This window comes from Diachasmimorpha longicaudata, chromosome 7, assembly GCF_034640455.1.
Source record: "Diachasmimorpha longicaudata isolate KC_UGA_2023 chromosome 7, iyDiaLong2, whole genome shotgun sequence".
NCBI lineage: Eukaryota > Metazoa > Arthropoda > Insecta > Hymenoptera > Braconidae > Diachasmimorpha > Diachasmimorpha longicaudata.
This window is the reverse complement of record NC_087231.1, coordinates 422,120-447,005: the sequence shown is the minus strand read 5'-3', so window position 1 is coordinate 447,005 and position 24,886 is coordinate 422,120. Positions and strand designations below refer to the sequence as shown.

General features: G+C 43.3%; 1 protein-coding gene across 4 annotated transcripts in view; it reads right to left on the bottom strand.

Annotated features, from left to right (window-relative positions):
- Positions 1-24,886, bottom strand: part of LOC135164605 (uncharacterized) — a 237,114-nt gene that overhangs the window by 15,200 nt on the left and 197,028 nt on the right. For 2 of the 4 annotated variants that reach the window (XM_064125108.1, XM_064125107.1), the window contains exons 2-3: positions 24,571-24,738; positions 58-358 (exon numbers count right to left, since the gene is read on the bottom strand). In XM_064125108.1, the coding sequence (XP_063981178.1) occupies positions 140-358; positions 24,571-24,738 (387 nt within the window). In that variant the 3' untranslated portion in view covers positions 58-139. Of the gene's footprint in view, positions 359-11,003; positions 12,403-24,570; positions 24,739-24,886 lie in introns of those variants that run through there. The other 2 variants (XM_064125106.1, XR_010299339.1) reach the window with 2 other exon arrangements.

The following is a 24,886-nucleotide window of genomic DNA, read 5'->3' as shown; positions in this document are numbered from 1 at the left end:
TGTTGTAATTTAAAACTAAGGGAAATAAATGAAGAAGAAAATATTTGTTTTAAAAAATTTTATTTTAAAAAACCTTAAAAGTAAAAAATACAAAATTTATTTTAAAATTTAAATTTAATTAAGCGGGTGGAGGGGGATCTCAGTCCCACTGCTCCAGGGACCAGTCCTCCTCCGTCAGGTCGGACTGGGCGGGCTCCTCCCCGAAGAGGATCCTCAGGGCGCAGGCATCCTCGACGTCGTATAGGGCGAGCACCTGCTCTTCCTCGGCCTCCAGGCCACGCGCCTCGCGCCTTAGAGCGCGCACCCACCCCGCTCTCGGGGTGTCCGGGCCGACACCCCCCTCCAAACGAGGTCCGCGCTGTAACAAAAAAAGAAAAAAAATCACATTAGTATTATATATATATATATATATATATATATATATATATATATATATATATAATACTAATGTGATTTTTATATATATATATATATATATATATATATATATATATATATATATATATATATAATATATATATATATATATAATATATATGTATATATATATATATATATATATATATAATACTAATGTGATTTTTTATATATATATATACAATACTAATGTGATTTTTTTTCTTTTTTTGTTACAGCGCGGACCTCGTTGAGAGGGGGGTGTCGGCCCGGACACCCCGAGAGCGGGGTGGGTGCGCGCTCTGAGGCGCGAAGCGCGTGGCCTGGAGGCCGAGGAAGAGCAGGTGCTCGCCCTATACGACGTCGAGGATGCCTGCGCCCTGAGGATCCTCTTCGGGGAGGAGCCCGCCCAGTCCGACCTGACGGAGGAGGACTGGTCCCTGGAGCAGTGGGACTGAGATCCCCCTCCACCCCCTTAATTAAATTTGAATTTTAAAATAAATTTTGTATTTTTTAATTTTAACGTTTTTTAAAATAAAATTTTTTAAAACAAATATTTTCTTCTTCATTTATTTCCCTTAGTTTTAAATTACAACAGAGCCTTAGGAAAAACAAAAAAAAAAAATTTTAATACAATTTAATGTTTAAAAAAAAAAAAATTTGTATTTTAGTTTTAAGTTTGTGACCTTTTGTCTAATTATTAATTATAATATTAGAGGGCGGGTCAAATATTAATTAAAAAGGGGCAAAGGCTGTTAATATTAAATACATTTATTCAAAATATTAATTAATAGAATTACAATGTTGGGAGTCAAAATACCATTAACCCCTTGGGTACGGATTTATTTGAGAAAATATTTTCATGTGGAACGGATATAATTTTTGGTTTGACGTCTTAGACACGTCATCCGCTCCTAGGGAAAACAAGTGAATGACGTGTCTCAGACGTCAAATGTACCCAAAGGGTTAATGGAAAATATAATATTAATTCCGCGATTATACAATATTTTGTTTAATAATACAATCGTTAGAATAATGCCTGTTTTTTGGAAATTCTCAGGGGCGGGGGGCAGGACTGGGGGCAACCTCTTTCAGAGAGGCGGCGAAGGGTGGAGGCAGGGTGGCCGTAGTGCCAACTGGCCATCCGGAGCTGTCCCTGACAAGGGAACAGGCCAACCTAGTCCAGGAGGCGCTAGTGGCGGCGTTGTTCGGGACTGACCAAGATGGTCAGCTCCCGAGCTTCGACGGCCACTGGTATGACGATGGCGTGCTGTGGGTGGCATGCGCGGACAGTCGATCGAGAGAGTGGTTGACTACCGTGGTGCCCACCCCGGCACCCTGGGAAGGGGCCTCCCTTATACTGGTGGATAAGGAAGCGCTCCAGAAGCTGATCGGGGTTACGGCCTTTCTCCCGGGAAAACCCGTGGGAGCGGCTATGGCTCTTGAGAGGCTGAGGATGCAGAACCGGGCCCTCACCACAGGCAAGTGGAGGGTGCGGGACTGCCGGAGCGGGGTGGAGGGGCTCAACATGGTGTTGGGAGTAGACCCCAAGTCCCTAGAGGCCCTGAAGGGTTTGGGGATGGCCCCATTCTACTGCCTCGGCCGGGCTCGTTTCTACGAGACCAAGCGGAGAGCGGCGGGGGGAAAGGCGCCCCAGACGCAGCCAGGCCCAGGGAAAGTGGTCGCTGACCAAGGGGGGTCAGAGACCGCAGGGGAGGGGAGAGGGAAGGAGGGAGCGCCAAAGGGTCCGGGTGGACAGGAGAGTGCCCCAGTAACTGCCAGGGAAGGCGCCCGCGAGGGAGGAGGAAAGGAGTGCGAGGAAGGCTCTCTCTTACAGAGGGACCCCCTTGCCCCTGCAAGGCCTCCGCTGAGCGGACGGACCAAGGGCCGAAGAGGATGGCCGCCTCTGGCGAGAGGGGGCGCGGCGGGAACTGGGAGAGGGTCTCAAGGGACCCTCAACTGGGCCCTGCCGGGCTCATCCCACTCAGGGCAGGTTAGGGCGCCACCAGGCGACCCTGCCTAATGGCCCACCAATGGCCAGGGGGATAAGGGGGGAAGGAGCAGAGGGCAATAGGCAGGGAGACGGCATAGGCTTTCTGCTAGTCCACTGCTCCCAGATTAACTTGCAGCACTGCAAGGCTGCGACTGCCCTGCTGAGTCGCAGCCTAGCAGTAGAGCATACAGACATATGCCTTATACAAGAGCCCTGGCAACACGGAGGCTCGGTAAAAGGCCTATCTGGAGGCGAGGTGGAGCTTTTCTATGCTCAGGGCGACCTGGGCCCCAGGGCCTGCATTGCTGTCAAAAGAGCGTGCGGAGCCAGGGGAATGGCCAACTTCTGCCACAGAGACTTGGTGGTGGTTGTCGTGAGACTTCGGGGGGAGGCCGGTGCGGAGGACATAGTTTTCTGCTCGGCTTACTTCCCACATGACTCGCCGACACCACCACCTACCAATGAGCTGCGTGATCTGGTGAATCACTGCAGAGCTAGAAAGTTGCCACTCATCATAGGTTGTGACGCAAACGCGCAGAACGTGGTGTGGGACAGTGAAAGATGTAATGACAGGGGCACTGCTCTCCTGGAATTTATGGCAGACGTGGACCTGGAGATCCTAAACAGGGGCTCGAGGCCCACGTTCGTCACTTCTCGCTGTCAATGTATCATTGACGTAACCATGTGCACCCGCCGGCTGGCGAGGCGATGCAGGGACTGGAGGGTGGACCGGGAGGACACACTCTCTGACCATCGACGCATCAGATTTAGCATAGAGGGCTGTGCCCAACCGCAGCAGGACCGCCTGCGCAGAAACCCAAGGGCCACTGACTGGGACTCCTTCGAGAGGAACCTGGACGAAATGCTCGGGGTTGGACGCGTTAGGCCCTGCAGGGAGGACCGGTTAGAGGACGAGGTGGAAAGAATCCACGTTGCCCTAACTGAGTCTTTCGAGACGGCATGCCCGGCTAGACGTTGCAGGAAGGGTAATAAAGTGCCTTGGTGGAGCCGTGAGTTGGACAGGCTGAGAAGCCAGTCCAGGAGGCTCGGTAACCGAGCGCACAAATCGAAGAGGGCCGAAGACTGGACTCTGTACAGAAATGTGCAGAGAGAGTACAAGAGGCTCATAAAACGATCAAAGGAGCTCACCTGGAGGACATACTGTGAGGAACTGGAGGCGCTTTCAGGCATCTCCAGGCTTCGCAGGGTCTTCTCGGGGGGCCCTTCACAACGGCTGGGTGGAATCACGCTGGAAAGCGGAGAGACCATCACAGAACCGCGAGAGGTCCTTGAGCATCTGGTTCGCGCGCATTTCCCGGACTCTATTATAGAGCTTCCAGGAGAGTGCCTGGAAGTGGACTGGAAGCGAACAGGAAGCGGCGATCCCGACTGGGAGCTAGCCGCACGAATAGTAACGCTGGACAGGCTGCAATGGGCGGTGGACTCCTTCGAAATGTACAAGAGTCCAGGTCCGGATGGGATACATCCGGCCCTCTTGCGAAGAGGGGGGCCATTGCTCCTGCGCACACTGATACCGGCATTCAGGGCCTGCCTAGCATTGGGCTATGTGCCAGGCAGGTGGCGGGAAGTCAGGGTTGTCTTTATCCCCAAACCGGGTAAATGCAGCTACGACAACGCGAAAGCCTACAGACCGATCAGCCTGAGCTCCTTCTTACTGAAGACGCTGGAAAGGCTGGTCGATAGGCACATTAAGGAGGGGGCACTGAGGATTAATCAGATATGCCCCTCACAACATGCTTACCAAGCTGGCAGATCGACTGAGACTGCGCTACACCACTTGGTAGGCACAATAGAAAATGCGAAGGAAAGGGGGGAGGACACCCTTGGCGTCTTTATCGACATCGAAGGGGCCTTCGACAATACCGCCTTTGATACAATGGAGAAAGCTGCGGCAGCGTTTGGGATCGAGAATTCGATCATCAAATGGATAGCCGTCATGCTCCGAACAAGAGTTGTCCACTCCACCCTTGGGGACAGTGAGGTAAGGGCTGCGGTAGGGAGGGGCTGCCCGCAGGGGGGGGTTATCTCTCCTCTGCTATGGCTCCTCGTAGTTGACGGCCTCCTCACTGGACTCGAGGAACTGGGGGTAAGGACAGTCGCATATGCGGATGATGTGGCACTGCTGGTAACTAGCAGGAACACGAGCACGCTACACAGCAAGATGCAAAAGGCGCTGGACTATGTTCAGCAGTGGTGCACATCGAAGGGCCTAAGGGTAAACCCAGGCAAAACGGAGATGGTGCACTTCACACGTAGAAGGAGGGGTGCTGTTAAAGCTCCCTCCATTTATAACACAATGCTGGAATTCTCGAGTGAGGTCAAATACCTAGGTATTTGGCTCGACGAGAAGCTCAGCTGGAAAAAGCACATCGCCATGCAGACTAGCAAGGTCACCATGACATACTGAGCATGCAGGCGAATGTTTGGAAGCACATGGGGTCTAAGGCCGAAGATGGTCAAATGGATCTACACGGCCATTATGACCCCACAGCTAACATACGCAGCCGCAGTGTGGTGGACAGCCTTGAACAAGGCCTGCCACAGGAAAGCGGTGGACAAAATAGGCAGGCTTGCGATGCTGGGCATAACAGGGGCCCTCAGAACGACCCCCAGCTCAGCGTTGGAGGCTCTGCTCTTTATGCAACCTCCACACCTAATTATAAGGGAAGAGGCAACAAGAGCGGCCGCAAGACTGCGGCTACAGGGCACATGGAAAGGAGCTAGGAATGGGCATGCTAGTGTCCTCCGCGCGGACAGAGAGCTGGAAGGGCTACAGTCGCGCGGTGCTGACGCCTGCAGACCCCGATGGCACTTTCGCAGAAAGTTCTCGGTCAATCTTGGATGGGGGGAAACCCCGTCAGGAAAGGATGCGGACTGGGTGCCGCCCCGTGGACTACTCTGGTATACGGACGGATCACGGGTGAGCGGACGGGCAGGTGCGGGGGTCTGGTCAGAGGGGCCCGCAATAGCGAGGACCGTTGGGCTGGACTCACACGCAACCGTGCTCCAGACTGAGCTAGCTGCCCTAAGAGCCTGCGCCAGGATGATCCTGGAGAGAGGGGACAAGGGCAAAAAGATCTTCATCTACTCAGATAGCAAGCGCGCGCTGAGGGCAATACTCAGGTATGAGTGTTGTTCTAAGCTGGTGAGTGAATGCGTCGAGCTGATGGAGGAAATTGCCGTAAATAATCGGCTCGAGGTGGCCTGGATTCCGGGCCACGCTGGCATCAAAGGCAACGAAAAAGCCGATGAGCTAGCAAAGAACGGTAGTTGCAGGGGCTTTCAGGGGGAGGTGGAGCACGTAGGTGTGCACACCGATCTTGTGAAGGACCTGGTCAAGGAACGTGCGGATAGGAGGATCGTGGAGAGATGGGACTCGGAGACGGGTGCCAAGCACACGAAATCCCTCCTAGGAGAACCCACTAGGAAGTTGGCAGAGACCCTGTTGGGCCTAAACAGGGTTAAGCTCCGTACTATGGTGGGGCTTATCACTGGACACTGGCCCCTGGCTCTGTACTTATCAAGGATAGGCAAGGGGACTGAACCCCCTATGCAAAAGATGCGGGCTGACAGAGGAGAATCCTCTTCACCTATGCACAAGACGTAGGGGACTCGATGAAGCCAGATGGAATGTCTTCGGGTCTACTTGCATAGATATACGTGTCGACAGGGACGGGATCAAGGGGCTCTATGAGTTAGCTCGTAGGGCACAAATACTCGATACCAGCGACTAGACGGCTGCCTGAGGGCAGGGTGTAAAATGGCCGAGAGGCTGATTGTACCTCCGGACAGGACCGTCTAAATATGATAAGTGGTATATATAATACTAATGTGATTTCTTTTCTTTTTTTGTTACAGCGCGGACCTCGTTGGGAGGGGGGTGTCGGCCCGGACACCCCGAGAGCGGGGTGGGTGCGCGCTCTGAGGCGCGAAGCGCGTGGCCTGGAGGCCGAGGAAGAGCAGGTGCTCGCCCTATACGACGTCGAGGATGCCTGCGCCCTGAGGATCCTCTTCGGGGAGGAGCCCGCCCAGTCCGACCTGACGGAGGAGGACTGTTCCCTGGAGCAGTGGGACTGAGATCCCCCTCCGCCCCCTTAATTAAATTTGAATTTTAAAATAAATTTTGTATTTTTTAATTTTAACGTTTTTTAAAATAAAATTTTTTAAAACAAATATTTTCTTCTTCATTTAGTTCCCTTAGTTTTAAATTACAACAGAGCCTTAGGAAAAACAAAAAAAAAAATTTTAATACAATTTAATGTTTAAAAAAAAAAAATTTGTATTTTAGTTTTAAGTTTGTGACCTTTTGTCTAATTATTAATTATAATATTAGAGGGCGGGTCAAATATTAATTAAAAAGGGGCAAAGGCTGTTAATATTAAATACATTTATTCAAAATATTAATTAATAGAATTACAATGTTGGGAGTCAAAATACCATTAATGGAAAATATAATATTAATTACGCGATTATACAATATTTTGTTTAATAATACAATAGTTAGAATAATGCCTGTTTCTTGGAAATTCTCAGGGGTCGGGGGCAGGCAGGTCACTTGTCGGACCACTCTTGAATTTATACAAAGAAAAAGGGGGTGGCTCTACATTTCAGAAAAAAGGGGAGAATTGAGGGATCCAATGATAATAATAATAAGAATAATACAATAATAATATTAATAATATCTAGGAAAAGAATAGGGTTAATTGACACCGTTGGAGGGGTTCCGCAAATCGTAATTGGGGGAGATGATGCCGCTGGGCGATGAGGGGAAAAGAAAGGGTACTCACTCGGCCGATGATTTTCCGAGTTCCTGGGGGTTTTGTCCTCCTTGGTTGGGTCCTCTGGGTTTTATGCCTCTTCCTGGGGGGGCAACAGGTTGATCCTGGTCCAATATGAGCCTCTTTTCCAGCTCGGACGTCCTGGGCCACTTCACCAATTTTCCGCGATTTATTTTGATAATAATAATGATGGGCGCACTGATTTATCTTAATCGACAGCCGAACGACGAGTGACGAGTTATTGGCCACTTGAGGAACTCCCCGAAGTATTCGGGAGTCCTCGGCCCAATTTCGTCCATTTCCGGGGTGAGTTATTCACCTTCCCCTGATCCACCGATCGATGCTTGTGGGCATCTTCGGGGGCTGAGGGGTGGCGGGGTGACGCACTACGCAACGTGCGTGTGCGCCCATTGTCCTGCAGCGCGTGGTGAACAGGGGACTGCGGCGGAGGGGGACGCGCTACGTCATCATCCTCTTCTCTTGAGTGTGACCGTGGCTAGTAGGGGACCGCGGGAAGGAGGGGGACGTCCTACGTCATCCCATCCCTCAGTGTAGCTTCTTCTGGTGTTTCTCGCGCTGTCCGAGCGCGGCGAGTAGCGGATCGGGGGAAGGGGCAGGATTTAGGAAAAGGGGTTCTCCAACGGTGAGGAGAGAAATAGATAAATAACCAGTAAAAATAGGGGGCGTGTGGAGGGGAAAATCAACATAACCTCTAGGGTTATGTTGCCTCGTCACAAGTTTTATTTTTTAATAAATTTTTTTTTAAATAAATATTTTATTTTTTCCATATTTATTTATTTCCCTCAGTTCATTTCCCTTAGTTTTAAGTTTAAATATTAAGAAGAAAAAAAGTATATTAGTCTTGAGATCATTATTATTAAGACGAAAAAAAAAATGTAGTTTAGATTTAAGTTTTTTTTAATAAAAAAAAATTATAAAATAAATAGTTGTGTTCCTATTTGTTTTTTTTTTTAAACATTCACTTCTGTTATTTTTAAATTATTATTGAATAGGAATTGGGTGGGAAAAAAACTTGAAGGGAATTTTTTCAATTTTTATTTATTTATTTATTTATTTTCCTTCTTAAAATTACATTTTTCTTACAGCTCATTTTCATTTTCGCGGGCCGCGGGTTTTTGAAACTTCGTTTTTCAATTCGAAATACGAACGGCTAAAAACCCGCCGGTCAAAGCTGACGGCGGCGCCCCCCTGAGAATCGGTAAGCCCTCCCGGAAACGTAGATTCCCAGAATTCCACAGTGTCGGTAAAAAAGTAGGTCCGCCTTAAATAATGAATATCCAGCGAACAAATAAACTTAAAAATATGGAATTTGGTTATTTATCATCTACTAACGATTCCCTATCCATTGATAATAACTATTCGACTCTACAAATAAATATTGATCGAGTGTCGGGATAAACCCCTGCTCATTAAATTGCTTAATTAATTATTGAATAATGAAGGCCTATAAACGTTATTAGTGCATAACAATATTATACAAAAGTACAACAATCGATCTACATGCATAAAATACTCAATTTTTAAATAAACAGTGCGCGCCAACTAGCAGCGGTTAAATCGTGGTTTTTTGAAACCATAGGGCAGAGTCGCAAAACCATCAAGCCGCCGTTTTAGGCCTGTCACATGTATGATTTTGCTCTCAGGTGTCGTGATGACGTCATGATACACTCTCCGACGAATACCCTGATAGTCAATCTGGTAGGGATCTGCTTTATCGACAAGGAGCGCGTGAATCGAGTCGTAATGAATTAGTATACGCGATTCATAATTCAGTCTAACCCCTTCTATTTTACTAACTTCCGCGATACTGCCGTCCGATTTTTTTACGCGATAAGTGTAAAATTTAGGCCCCCCAGAAGCAAAAGAAGTAATAAAACTTCCTTCTCCGTAGCACTCCACCTCGTAGGTCAAATCCCCTAGAAAATTCCCTAGTGGTAATTCATTTATTCCATCGCTAACGTAAACGACCGAATCTGCGTCATAATATAAAACACGTTCTTGTTGTTCTTCTAGATAAGAATATAACTTTAGACGCGCGTGAGCGGTTGGATATGCCGCAATAACGACATTAGCCTTAATGGACATTTCCGCGGCTTCGTTTAAATGTTTCCAGGACATGAAGAGAGTGCCGTTATCGACAGGAACAAGTCCTGTTACTTCAATTTCAGGATTAAACATTATATTTGCAAATTCCTCATGTGTTCGACGAACAAACGTCAACATAGCGAATTTTTTCATTGTCTTTTACATCATAATGTGTTACCGTATTTCCTGTTCGTCCCCCGAAAAATGCATCGCCTGGATCCAGGGCTATAAACATCTGCTGATCAACGTTTTCTACAAAATTCGCCAACGGACGATCTGTCTTTTTTTGACGAATAAAATCGCATTCCCACATTTCAACGACTTCATAACCCGAGTGTCGCAATTCCCGTGTAATCGCCCCTGTTCTCTCATATCGACTCTCTAGTGTATCCTTGTGACTTAACTCTTTATCTCTATTGAATTTGAAACACCGTGGGCATCCGTGCCAATAACATCCGTGGAACTGATATGCATATTTTTTATTATTATTCGCGGTATCCTCCCAAAAACCATCTAGATGCAGGCCTGATGTTGTTCTGTGTTCAGGAGTTCGTCCGGCATGTATTATTCGATGATTCTCGCAATGTTCGCGCCACAAGAGCCATTCAATTGCGATTTTCGACTGCGCTTTCCCTAACCGATATCCTCCCTGAGGTATAATGCCTATCTGCTTGTCTTTTAAGAAATTTGAAAAATACGCATGCATGTAGAAGCAATCGTTACACACTCTGTAAAAGGACAGACATTTCCAGCATTCATAATCAGTTTTCGAAATTCAACACAGGCTCGTTTCAAAATTGTAACATCAAGTCTGCAATAATGAAGAATGAAGAATTTCTCTACGAAAATCAAATTCATAATTTTCTTCGACGCGGTCATTATACCACGATAAGAATTTTTCACGATCTTGTACACCCATAGTGTCAGCACCGTAATATTTTCTGTCAGGTATAGGCCCTACGTAGTTTTGATTGTCTTTTGTATTGAAAAAATGTGGAAAATAGCCTTTCGCTATATTCCCCAATCCAAAAGCTTTCGGTAAACTTGCAAGAGCCATGTGAAAATAGTTCAAACTATCTATAAATTTATTATCCCCAAAATCCATCAAGATAATGTTTGTTCCGTTAATTATTGCTTTAATTAATGCGTTTCATGACGTCTCTCAAAACGAATTGTGAATCATAGCCTTTCGCGTTATGTGCAATACAAACTACTTTTTTATACGTCTGTTGGAATTCCTGGAAATCGACAGGATTCCACCACCAACACTTAAGCTTGCTCACCGTCAGGCAAAACCATAACAACCTAGTTGTTGCTATGGGCCTACCTTACATTTTTTGGGTGATGAGGCGCCACTTCCTGGACCGCTCCTAGCTATCCTGCATAGTGAAGCTGCCCCACCACCGACTACGAGGATCCCCGAAATCGACCAATTTTATCGATTGGGTGATTCCGCTCGACCACTCGCTTCCGGGCTACGTTGCAAGCAACACGCGTGCTAATCGTTTCTCGGATATCAATTAAAATATTCTCTTGACCGCTCAAACAATTATAATTAAGTTGTAACGCACCGCTCATTATTTAATCTATCAATTGCTAACATTATCAAGATTGATAAATTGTATTAGTGACTAAATAAGTGACGTGCAGTGTATTTCATCTAATTTTTTTGTGGACCGCTCAAACCCACCCACACCGATCCCCTCCGATCCAGAACATTCTTACAACAACGTCTTACCCATCGACGTGATGTACTCAACAAATCCTCGCACAAGATCCTCACCATCGAAAACATTTTCCCGATGTTTACAAACGCCACATGGATTTCCGTGATTATCGTTGGCGTTCACAATGTCATCGTCGGTCATATCTGCACAACGATCACACACAGTTTGTGCAACCCAAAGATTAGGCACGTGTACGTTCACGTCAGTAGTTCCTTGCAGAAGCTCATCCTGTCTGGTTTCAAAGTCGTAGAAAACAAACGCCACGCGTTTCAAAGTCAATTTTTTCTTGCTCTTTAAGGTGGGCATCCTGGCTTCTTATGTTGATCGAAGCACAATTGGCCGTGAAACTCTCGATTACAATGGTCACACACTATTTTATCAACAATCGTAGAGTCACACGGAGGATTCTTTAAACACCTATCACATGTCTTACAACAAACATGTCCCTTGCGTAGTGTAAGGTTTGTTACAATGCTCGCAATAATACTTCACGCCAAAGAATGAAGGTAAATTTTATATTGGCTCATAGTGGTTCTCTTCTGGATAATAAACAATCGGTAAGGTATATCGGACGGCCATCTTTCTGCTAATCAATTCAGGTGTACCATCGTAGAGTACAGGGCGATCTTTTCCGTTTCTCATGATGGAATAAATCTTGATAAGGCATCCTTCTTCAGCCAAGTATCGCTGATATTGAGCAACTTCCTGTAGACCACAGCCCTCGTCAGGAGCAATGACGCCTGCCCTTTGAGTTAGTCTTTTGGCCTCTTCACGTTGCATTCTTCCCTTGCATTGCCGGATGGCCTGCCATACCTCGTGGATCTTGCCCTTATCCGCTCTGGTTTTCAATTTTTTTGCATGTGCTTTGGCCACAACAAGTGATCGGGCTAGACACAAGCCATCTTCATTCGAAATGTGAAGGATACATTGTCTACTAAGCCCTCTTTTCATGTCGTTTTCAAGAAAACCTTGACCTACCCGGGCTTCAGCCACGTGAAGTTTGATGCAAAACGTATCGGCACATCCGAACCCGTTTGCGCTCTGCGCGATAGAGCTGACAAGATTTCATGAATGTTGAAACCCATATCCTCTGATCGCACGTGGACTTATCCAGGATTGTCTCTTTGCATATTTGCAAAATTGAATGTAAGGCCCATTCGATTCATACCACGTGCTCCAGCCTCAATAATTTTATTATAAACATCACGAAAAGCTTCTTCAACCCAGTCGGCAGGGTCACGACTTTCAGGTAAAGGGTTGATTGCAAACTCCATCACATGTGTGTCGAGTTTGAAACCTGGAAGTCTCTAGCGTGATCGTCGTATTGTCCTTAAGACCGGCAATAGATTTTCCTTCTCTTCTACGCGGCCATTTTGTTGATCTGAAATTGAGTTTAGTATTTTTCAATAAAAAAAAACACACCCTAGCCAGCAAGTTTTATGAGATAGAATTATTTCCCCGATAACCGAAGCCACTATTATTCGGGAATTTCTAAGGGTGTTAGGTTAATGAAAAAAAAGGTAGTTGACGTTTTCGCCGCCATTTATAAAAAATCTATTCATTCACTTCCATAGTTTCATGTTCAAGAAAAGATACAATGGGTTTGTGATCTGACAAATATAAAATGAAAACTCGGGATTGTAAATTATTTAAATATCTTGAGAAAATTGCATCGATTGTAGTGCCTGATCTGGTTATTGAGTCTTTGGGATTATTATTCATTTTTACATTAAATTTACTTTCTAAAAATTGTACAAGTGGTTGAGCTTCTTTCAAGGCAAAATTTACATTAAAATCACCACTTAAAATCATGGGCATAGTGTTCAAATCTTCTTCTAATTCTGCTGCGCCAGAGGGAGCATATGCCAATAATGCTCTATGTATAAATTTTATGATATCGTTAATTCTTTGGTTCGATACTGCAGCCAAGCCTTAATTGTTCTCTTGATGAGGAGACCACTCAAATGACTGGACTTGTGAATTTTCTTTTTCTTAATGTGTACATTGATGCAATGATCGTCATCAAGATGTCGTGGACGATGTTTCACCATTATATCCACTTCAACTGGAACATTGATGATCTGTCCATATATTCCATATTGTCCATGTCCATGCCGTAATCGCCGTATTTGCATGAACGGAATTCTCGGTGATATGAGTCTTTCTCATACCGAATCGAGGGGTGGAAGATGGGCAGATATTTGTACACGTGAGAAGCCATTATATACTGACAATATTGGGATAGAATTAGCGTTGAGTGTTCGAAGGCAGGTGTAGCAAATTTTCATTTCATCTCTATTCATTGTTGGTGCAATTGTGTCTGAAATCTCACTATGTTGATTGGCTGGAGCTCTCGAATCCTCTTGGAACCACAATCGATCACAGATAGAGCAAGGAAAAGCGAAAGAATTATTCTTGAATTTTTTATCAAATTCTTTATGTATATTCTTAAATTGAGTGAAGTCTTTGTAAGGGAGGTTAGGGTTTATGGTTATGCTTCTTACGTCATCCTCTCTTGCTGATGGCCTTGGGATGTCTGCATCAACCCGTGGAGCAAACATACCGTGGAAAATTCTATTTGCAGCGTTTAACGTTGCGGAACGCTCATTACCATCGCCCAAATTATTGGTCTGTTCGATTTCGTCTACCAGTGAAGGGTTCGGAGGTGGTTGTAAATTTATAGCCCTCTTCCTTGCTCGGTATTCCCGGACACGTTCAACACTGGTTTTCCGGATTTTTTTCACTTTATTTCGTTTATTGTTTGAACGCAGTCGATCTCTGCATTCCTTCCACAATTGAGCATCCGATTTAGGTATGATGTACAGCTCTGATTAATATTTTTTAGACTATTTAATAACACTTCTCACTTCTCTATATAACCTTCAACACTTAGAAACACTATATAACCTCGATAAACAACAAATGCTGCACGACTCTTGAAATATATGTATATCTTAATAAAACAAGGAGTTTCCAACAATATTCGCTATACGTGTAGTATAGGCGGAAATTACCATTTGTAATCTCTCGCTATACTCCCGCGCTCAGCTCACGCTCTACGCATGCGCTACGCTTACGCATCAGTCCCATTCCTTTGCGTCGGCGTATTCGAATGCCTGCCAGTCAGTGAGCTATGCGCGGTCTGCGCAGGCGCCCCGGAGCACGTGGAAATGGCAGCCGCTACAGTGCGTATACGTACGTACATTGTGGTGTTACCTACCGCGCTCTCCCCTCCCTTCCCGTGATACTCATGGCTCATTTCGTTGGAGCCAATCCCCCCCCCCTTCGCAAGCTATCCCGCTCTCGTCTTTTCCTACTCCGAATCTATCGAGTTTTTCTTTCTCTCTCAGGTCTCCTTCAGTTCGACTGCCCCACCACGCGCGCTATCCCCTCCCTTTTCCTGTCGCTTTTTCGTTACATACGATATTCGATTTACACCCGAACGAGCGCAAAGAAGATTCACTTCAAAAATAAGCCTAAAATTTTTTCTCGGTATTATAAACGGTATGAAGCTAGATACTTATCATTCTGATGATCTCGTAAATCTAGATTAAACTCTTCAACAGCTTCCACAGCCTTAGGGTCACTCGCCACATTTTCACCACCACCACATTGAATATCAAAGAGCTCAGAATTGAAATTTTCGAATAAATCTCGATCAAAATTATTTTCAATGGCAAAATCACCGAATAACTGAAGATCAAAATTATTTAACCAATCAAAATCTCCCTGTGGAGGTGCAGTATTTTCTTCAGAAGGGTCACTGGGCCCCGCTAAATCGTTTGGGTCCGACATCGTGAATGGTCATTAGACGACTGCAGCTAGTGCGTGAAAATTCGGTCTATATTGGGAAATGTCAGGGATTTTACTATTGGCACCACAGGGGGTCTACTGCACTTCTTCATCTTTTTTACCTGCCCCCCGCCTACGCGCATTGTTCTCGCACTAGCCATAGGCAGGCCCACTTGAACCCCAATACAGGTGCATTACGTCACGCCCCCCTCCAGCATTTCCAAATTCATGATATTTTCTGATATCGTAAAATTGGATAAAACGATGAGATTTTGGGCATAATTAATCAGGAGGCAATACGGCCGTGAGGTAGAAACATCTCTTTACTGCAATGATGTGCGGTCCCACGGGTTGTGGAAACACATTTTTTGTTAAAAGGTTTTTGAAGGAAATTAAGAAAATGTGCGATACACAAATTGAAAAAGTGGTCTTTTATGACGCTGAGTGGCAGAATGGATATTAGGATTATGATAATACTTTTGTCGAATTTCGTAGAGGTCTACCAAGTTCTGGAGATTTTGATGATAATAAGCCAAAATTGAATCTCGTCGACGATTTGATGCGGGCAAACTCGAATGGTGCAATAGTTGATTTATTTACAAAAGGAAGTCATCATAAAAATCTCAGTGTAATGTTTATATCTCAAAATTTATTCCACCAAGGAAAAGAACAGATAGGCATGTCACTGAATACAAATTACATCGTCGTATTTAAAGATCCCAGGGATGGCGCACAAATTGCCCATTTGGCTCGTTAAATATATCTAGAAGATGCAAAATTTCTACAAGAAGCCTATTTTGATGCAGCTCCAGCAACTCATAGCTATTTGTAGCTAGATTTGAAACTATCGACTCCTAAAAACTGTAGGTTTGGTACCAATGTATTCCGCAGTGATCCCCATCATTATGTTTATATTCCGCGGAAGGATCGTAATATAAAAGGAGGAGGGGCATCACGGAGTGTACCAGTCGTTCATGTGTGATGGCAACGACAAGTCGTTCTGAAAGCGGCTCTGTTCGCAAGTTGCTTGGAGAAAAGAATACAGCCTTATTACACGCTCTCGTCTACACACCACCGAGGCTACGACGAGTAATAATACAACACTGAAATATTCCTTTGATAAGTTGCGAGAAATCAAAACTGTGCAAACATAAAAAACTATTGAGAAAACTCGCCGATAAAAAACAAAGTTTAAGTAGCAAGAAAGAAATCATTCATCAGAAAGCTGGTTCAATTTTACCGATGCTATTGGGTCCTCTGGGAAGCGCACTCATCTCAGCCATTGTATAAGGATTGAACATGCTCGTAAAATGATTCTTGTACCAGAGGACAATGTGGAGCGACTAAAAAAAATTCTTCACTTGTTGATGCTCACCATGTTTCAACTGAATTGGCTAAAGAAATTCTGCCATCACCTCAAACTCCAGGCACTGTTACAAGTCGATCAGACACCCAGCTATTGGAAATTTTAAATTCAAAAATCCCTAGAGACGATCATGAAAAATGGAAGTTGTATAACGACGTTCTGAGGCGATATTTGTTTTATACAGAACATATTGAATTATTAGGTTTAATTATTTTATATTATATGATGGTTACAAAAATGAATCGACGTGGACGGCGAGAGAGCGTCACCCGAGAGTTTGTAAACCATAAACAATATTTTCTAAGTAAGAAAGAACAGAGGGTTCTTTCATTAGGTGACGAATTTGGTTTTGGCCTTAGTAACTAGTTCTTTAGTCTCTTGGAGAGATCCATCGTGTAAAGACGTATCTTCCTCGTGCCATTTTATAAAATAAAAGAATTATTAAATTTACATTGCGTTGTGTACTTATTAATATATATCTCACCACCAATAGAACAGAGTAAAACGCCGGTGTTAGAAACGGAGACCCCCGTCGAAACTGAAACCACTGAACGATACGATCCAAAAGCTATTGTTGCTACTGTACCTAAAGTATATCAACGAAAAGCTGCTGGTATACTAGAATACATTGACGCCATCGACACTGCTAACAGACTCAAATGGAATTCAAAAGGACAAGTGACTTTGGATGGACACACATTTCCTGGTGTTAATATTGTGGATCTCATACAAGATGTTGTTAGAGCACGGAAAACATATTCAGCTAAAAGATGGGAACATTTTGCCGTTTATCTCCAAAGCCTGAACACCCCTTGGGAGTTTCTGGGTAATCCCAAGATTCATCGGCCTCCACCAGCATTGCTAGACATTAGGAATCGAATAGAACCTGAAATTTCAGAGGACGAGAGTTCTGTAGACGAAGGTAGAAGAAGGAAAAGCTATAGGCCACTCACTTCTCCTGTACGCCGGCCCCGTAAAAACTCGAAAAAACCACGGCTAAGTCCTTTCTACACCCCGAAAACCGACAAAGTTACACCATGGCTTTCGTTTTGAACAATGAAAAACTCTCAAGGACATATTTTAACCTTCCAGAACCTGAAGCATACACAGGGGCTCGAAATATTTTGTCAAAACCTAAGAAAGAAATACCTTAAACTGAAATAAAAAATTGGCTTAACGCTCAGAACACTTATACACTTCATAGGCCCATTAAGCGTAAATTTCCGCGTCTTCATTATACAGTAACCAACATTGATGATGTGTGGGAGGCTGACCTAGTTGAATTGAGATCATTAAAAACATATAATGATGGAATTTCATATTTACTTGTAGTTATTGACGTCTTGAGTAAGTTTGCCTGGGTAGAGCCATTGAAAGACAAATCAGCATCACAGGTTCTTGAAGCATTCGAGCGTATAATGGATACAAATGGAGGGCGCGTTCCTGTTTCTATAAAAACGGACAAGGGAAAAGAATTTATGGCCAACAGTGTCCAAGAAATTTTTTTCTGATAAGAAAATAAAATTTCGTGTTGCACGTAATCCCGACATAAAAGCTGCAGTTGTGGAGTGCTTCAATCGGACATTGAAGGAACGTATGTGGCGTTACTTCACACATAGTCGAACATAGAAGTATACAGATGTTTTGAAACAAATTGTCGAGTCTTATAACAACGCGCGACATTCTTCAATAAAGATGGCGCCTGCGGCTGTGACTATGGATAATGCACCATACGTATGGCGTAATATACAAAGTCGATTCAAGACGGAGAAACCACGTAAAGAATCCTTTAAATATAAAGTTGGCGACTATGTACGCATCAGTCGAACGAAAGGCACCTTTGAGAAAGGATATGAAACGAATTGGAGTAAAGAAATATTCAAAATAACGAAAGCTGTTTTCAAGCAATCATTGCCGATATACGAGTTGATGGATTTTGCTGACGAACCAATTGAGGGATTTTTCTACGAACTAGAATTGGTGCTTGTCAATAAACCAACGGACAAGGACGAGTGCATAGTGGAACGTGTCATACCCTCCAAGGGAAAAGGAAAAAATAAGCAGGTTCTTGTTCATTGGGAAGGATATCCTGATAAGTTTGATTCTTGGATACCTGCTGCAGAACTGCATGCAATTGGGAAAAATGAAGAGAAACGAATTTTATATGGTGCTCCCCAGCAACAGCAGCATGAGCTATCATCCTGATAATACAGCATCGAAATTCACGACCTTGCTTCCAAAACAAGTTGAACTGGAAGGAGAATGGGTAGTGGCTCTGAGTGAAAGACAATTTCCTTGCAATTTTTTACATATACGTGATGGAAAAGAATCTTCAATCAATTTCATTAGTAATTCAATCGACAAAAAGAGCAAGACAAACTCACTACAAACATTTTTTCTACCTACTGCAGTTTTCAAAGATATAACAGATTTAGTGGGGTTCATGAATACTTTTCCGCCTTTGAGTACTCATATCCGATTTGAATATTTGGCGCAACAAGGTTTTGTGAAAATTGTAAACCACTGCAACTCCAAGAACTGCACTAGCACAGTTCATGCAATAGACTTTTCCAATCAAATATCCGATATGTTGGGATTTGAGAGACGTGTACACAGCTTCACAAACGCCAGGCCCTATTGTCAAGGATCTTTACCAGCAAGTTTGGCCAGAGGTTTGCCTGGGAATTTGTTCATCTACAGCGATCTTTGTGTACCCTCCGTAACAGGTGACGTGTAGTCATCTCTGTTACGAGTGGTACCATTCAGCGCTTCTACGTATACCTATGGGACGATGCACTGTACTACGTTTTCCACTCCTCATTATATTCCGTTGACGAGGTATTCATTTCGCACAATTGAAATAGATATAAGATGCAATCAGGGTGATATGATTCCATTCGAGTATCATCCTTTGAAAGTGACACTTCATTTCAAGAGGATTGATTGACTAAAAAATGAGCCCCTACATTGCATATTACGCAAACCAAGTTGGTTGAAGAACAGTGGATAGATATACTAATTTTGGAAGGGTAATCGTTGGAAGTCCTTATCAACGAGGCCATGGAATTGGTGCTTTCCTTGGAAGTCTTTTTCGGCGGATTCTACCCTATCTGCGAAGCGCAGCCCGAGCTGTCGGTAAAGAAGCTCTCAATGCGGGTATTAACGTTGTTGGGGATGTTGTAACAAATGGCAAGCCTTTAAAGGTGGCGCTGGAAAACCGATTAGCCGAGTCTAGATTGAAATTGAAAAGGAGGGCCCAGGACAAAATTGGAACCATGATGCGTGGCTCAGCATATAAGAGGAAGCGTAAACGCCTCGCCTCTCATAAGCTCACTGGCCGTGGATCTGCAAAGACATCCAAAACTCCGAAGAATAAAAAAAAGAGACCCGTTGCAAACAAAAAAAGCAAGAAAGTGAAAAAAGTAACGAGACATAAATCAAAACGGAAGATTCGTGATTTGTACGATATTTTCAACTAATCATCATGGCGTTTCTACTTTCGCACTCTTCTGAGTGTGTGAAGTCGGAGTTGGACCTATTTACCATACCACCTACCCAAACAAGTATTGAAAATTCTCAATTTGTTTATTACAATCCTGTGGCTACGCTGTCGGACGATGAACCAATTGAATTCATCGTACCAGGCCTTGGAGAAGAATATATTGATTTGGCACATACCATGATGAAAGTTCGCGCCAGAATCCTGAGACCCGATGGCGCTGCTGCTCTAGACGGCTCTGTTGGTCCTGTGAATAATTTTTTACATTCAATGTTTAACCACGTAGATGTATATTTCAACCAAAAACTTGTTACGCCTCCAAATAATCTGTACGCCTACACAGCACACATTGAAACATTACTATGAACTATGGAGCAGATGCAAAGTCCTCACATCTTGGAATGTCACTTTGGGCTACGGATAGCTATGGTGCAATGGAGTCTACTGCTGTAGCGACGGGCGATGCGAGAACCAACAATGGGCTAGCGGCACGTCAGGCGTTTACTAAAGGTGGAAAAACATTTGATCTACTGGGACATTTACATTGTGACGTGTTCAATCAAGATAAGTTTTTGATGAATGGCGTAGAATTACGCGTTCATCTTCCGTGCAAAGGATGCCTATTGTCTTATGGACGATAGTGCCCTGAATTATAAGGTGTATATAGAAGAAGCCTCCTTGCTAGTTCGCCGTGTGAAACTCAGCCCTGCAATTTTGATAGCTCACGCTAAACCGCTTGCAAAGACAACTGCGAAATATCCTTTGACACGGGTGGAGGTCAAATCCTTTGTTCTCCATAGGGGGATTATGGGAGAGACAATAGACAATGTCATTTTGGGGCAACTGCCTAAAAGAATCATACTGGGATTTGTTGAAAATGTCAGTTTCAAGGGATCGAGGAAGAAGAATCCTTTCAACTTTCAAAATTTTGGGATAAACTTTTTATGCCTGAATGTCGATGGACGTCAAGTACCTACAAAACCTCTGCAACCGAGTTTCACCTCTGCCGTCTGACTAGATGTGGAGGCATTCAACACCCTATTTGCTGGTACTGGAACACATTTCGGCGACCATGGAAATAACATCTCTCGTCCGGCCTATTCCCAGGGATTTTGCTTGTTCTCATTCGATCTGACTCCTGATTTATCTGCAAGTTCCGCTGGCCATTGGAATCTGGTGAAAAGTGGAAGTATTCGCATTGAAGTTCGCTTCCATGGAGCAACAGAGAAGAATATAAATTGCGTGTTGTACGCCGAATATGAAAATTTGCTAGAAATTGATTCCACAAGGCAGGTTATTGTCGACTACAGTGGGTGAAAATGGAAGACTACATAATGGACGCACCGCATAAGATTTCATTAGTTGCACACAGGTTGCTGAACGAGACCCACGCTAATTTCCCGGATTACCGTCGTTCTATGAATACACTTGAGCTCCTGGAGGTATTACCGCATACAGATGCATGCATTGGAGGTGTCTACCCTGCCGACCGTGTCCCCTGGACATGGCCCCGACCCTGTGCTATCATCATCAACACCGACAACCACAATCAGGCAGGAAGTCACTGGGTTGCCATGTACCTCGGTTCAAATAGGCGAGGAATCTATTTCGACAGCTTCGGAATGCCACCCTGCGATACAAGAATCTCTCAGCGCCTTAAGCTAAATTGCAATGTTTATGAATGGAGCCAGAGAAGACTCCAAGATATATCGTCTGATGTTTGTGGGCAGTACTGCATTGCTGTGTTTCACTGGTTGTTCAATGATCGGTCTTTACAGTCCTTCCATAAACTATTTACTTCAGACACAAAACGTAACGATCGCATTGTTATGAAAATGTTCATCAAAATCATTCAAAAACACAATTGTAATCGTAGAAATTTAAGTAAACCTTTTCAGAACTTGTCTGGTAGTTTGCAATGTAACCAACAGTCTTTAAAAAATATATTCCGTTTGCATTAAATTAATAATAATAATAATAATAATAATAATTTTGATGACTACTATTTTTTAAATCCCTAATCTTATGTACCACCCCTCATACAAGTATAATTTGTGAATAAATGATTTATATACTCAATAAAATATGTATTATATATGTATTTCATTTTCCACATATATACCCACATTTCCCACGTCGCCCACTTTCCACCCATTCGAACCACGTGACCCTTACCACCCACCAACCACCACCCACTTCCTGTAGAACAAAGCCATTCTTTTGGGGACCCTCATCACACGGAGCCCCAGAGCGGCGACGTCCTCCTCAAAGGACAATGGGGAAAACGTGTTCGTACACGTCTGGAAAAAGGGGGGAAGGGGGGCAATTCCTGGAATACATTCGCCAATCGTGCCCACTTACTACTCGTGGCCTTCCACCCAAAACCTAAAGCAAACCCATCCTACCCCGTAAATCCACTATTTGAGCGGCAGTATTTCAGCCGCCCCTACACATTTCTGCGAAAACAAAAGAAGGGTTTCGAATAAAATAAATCACGTAGCTCGATAATCTTTTGGCCTAAAACGCGATAATTTTCCCCGAACCCAATCACCTAATTAAGCCAAAATTGAAAAACCGCGAGGCGCGTCAAATATCCGCAAAATCTAATAGAACATAAATTCCAATTCCATCGAATTCTCAAAAAAAAAAAAAATGAGCCGTCATGGGACGCCTGGCAGATGTGAAACATCGTGTGTGTACAAGTAATATGCATAAAAGATAATATTATTACAGGAATTAAATATAGCCTAATGAACAAATTAAGTATTACGAGATTCTTACAGTAAATTGTAACTTTATTTAATAAACATTTATTTACATGATATAAAAATTCGATATTAGTATCAATTTGCCACAATTTAAATATTTTCATCTGTGGCTTCAATAATAGTTATATTCGTTTTTTCCTCTGCCGGTATTACTGTGACGATTGGTCGATGATAACTAAAGTACGTTACAAAAGTATTGGATGAAACACCATCAAGATATCTCACAAATACAGCATCTATTGTTGTTCCATATTTGGTAGTAGATTCTTTTGGATCGTTATTCATTTGCCATTGAAATTCTTTTTGAAGAAATGTCATTAATGGCATGGATTCAGCTCTTGCAAAATTTACACTGAAATATGCAGCTAAAAATAATGGTAGTTTATGTTTATTCGTTTTAAGAATTATTGAACCTGTTTGACTATAAGGAAATAACCTTTCATGTAAAAACGAAATGAGATGATCCATTTTGTTATTAGGTGAAATGTATATTACAATCATAATTAATTCACTTCCGCCTTGTAGTTTAACATGTGAAGAACACATATCTCCAATAGATGCAATAGTTTAAAATAGTCTGGTACTATTCGATTGATAAAGTCTTACACAACATTGATAGTATGCCTTGTGTTTGAGGGGTTATTCGCATGTGAGCACTTCAAAAAATCGATTTTTTTCTTTTTATATTTTGACAGTAAAACCTATTGAAAACATGCTGTGAAAAATTATGACCGAAATTCATAGTATTTGATAAGTTACAGCTCATAGTCACCGACGTGTCGTAAGCGATTGTCTACCAGGCTTTCACCGTTAAACGCGTTTTTCTCGAATCATCATTTTCTGAAACGGTCAAGGTCCTACAAGAAAAAGTATTCAACCGATTGCTTTAAAATTTACATATGTTCTTCTACTCATTTATAGTTATCGTCCCTACCACAATTGTTTATTTTCGACAATATCTTCATATTTTTTTTAAATGATTTGTAACGAAAAAGAACGAGATTTTCGTGATTTTTTGTTTGATGTTCGATATTTTTTTTTGTTTTTCATGAAATTGATTATATTTGGTAGGAACGATAGCCACAGATCTACTGAATAATAATCCATTCGATTTTTTTATGTCAGACAACATGAACAGCCGCTATCACCTTGACCAGTGAACTACCTTTTTTTTTGTTGGAGACTACTTTGACTTTAAAAAAATATATGTTAAAAATGTAAAAAAAGAAAAAAAAATTTTTTTTCGTATATTTTAAAATACAAATAAAAATATATTGAAAAATCAACATTATTGAAGTTTGTTGTCGCATAAAAAAAAAATTCCGAAAAAGTGGTCAAATATAGGCGTTCACATGAGATTAACCCCTTAACTTCGGAATAATTCTGAAGTGGGCCCGGGTGCCATGAGGGGTTACTCTGACCACATACCTCACTTCGTGTTCATCCATCAACTAAATCGCATCAAATATCGTGATCTCATCAGTTATATTTGCTTGTGGCTTTTATCGGGTTAATACCTCTTTTCTTATCGTTTTCGATGTGAAACATCTATAGGCGCACTCCTAAACCGAATCGTTGGCGTGGCGATACTTGTCGTGGCGAGCAATCGCCGCGCTATACTAAGGTATGCCTATCTATATTCTGTGTAGTAAAGTGGACGGTGTGGGGATGGGCCGCCACGCTATACTGAGGTATACTTATATACATATATACCCACATTTCCCACGCCACCACTTGGAAAGTGATGCCCCCCCCCCCTTTGAATCACGCGACCCTTACTGCCGACCCACCACCCACTTCCTGTCGAACAAAAAACATTTTTTTGGGGACACCTCACGGGGCCCCCCAGAGCGTCGACGTCCTCTTCAAACGACAAAGGGAACACCTGTTGGGACACGTCTGGAAAAAAGGGGGAAAGCTGGGCGATTCCTGGAATAAATTCGCCAGTCGTGCCCACTTACTACTACTGTCTCGGGGAAAAATTAGCGGAGACAGAAAACTTGACAAAAAAAGCTATTATTCGAACACATGAGGACGGAAAGTTGTGTCAAGGAGGGGAATAAAGGGGTGTAGAGAGAGAGAGAGAGAGAGAGAGAGAGAGAGACAGAGAAAGACAAAACTTACCATGTAGGCCTCGTCCTCGGCATTCGCCAACCATTTCGCGGCCCGGTTATGGAGATCTTGGATGGGGAAAATATTTTTGCCATTCAGGATTTTACTCTCGGAGTCCTCCCACCGCAGCCACGCATTGGCCGCCCTGAGGTAGACGCGCTCCCTCCTGGTGGCCTGCATCTGTAAAATAAAAACACAATGAATTAACAACAAAAACAAACAAAATGAATTTAAAAACTAAAAAAAAAACTATGTGTATAACATTTATGCACGACAGATGTGAAACTTCTTAGCCATAGATTGTTAAAAAATTTTGATTGTATTTTTT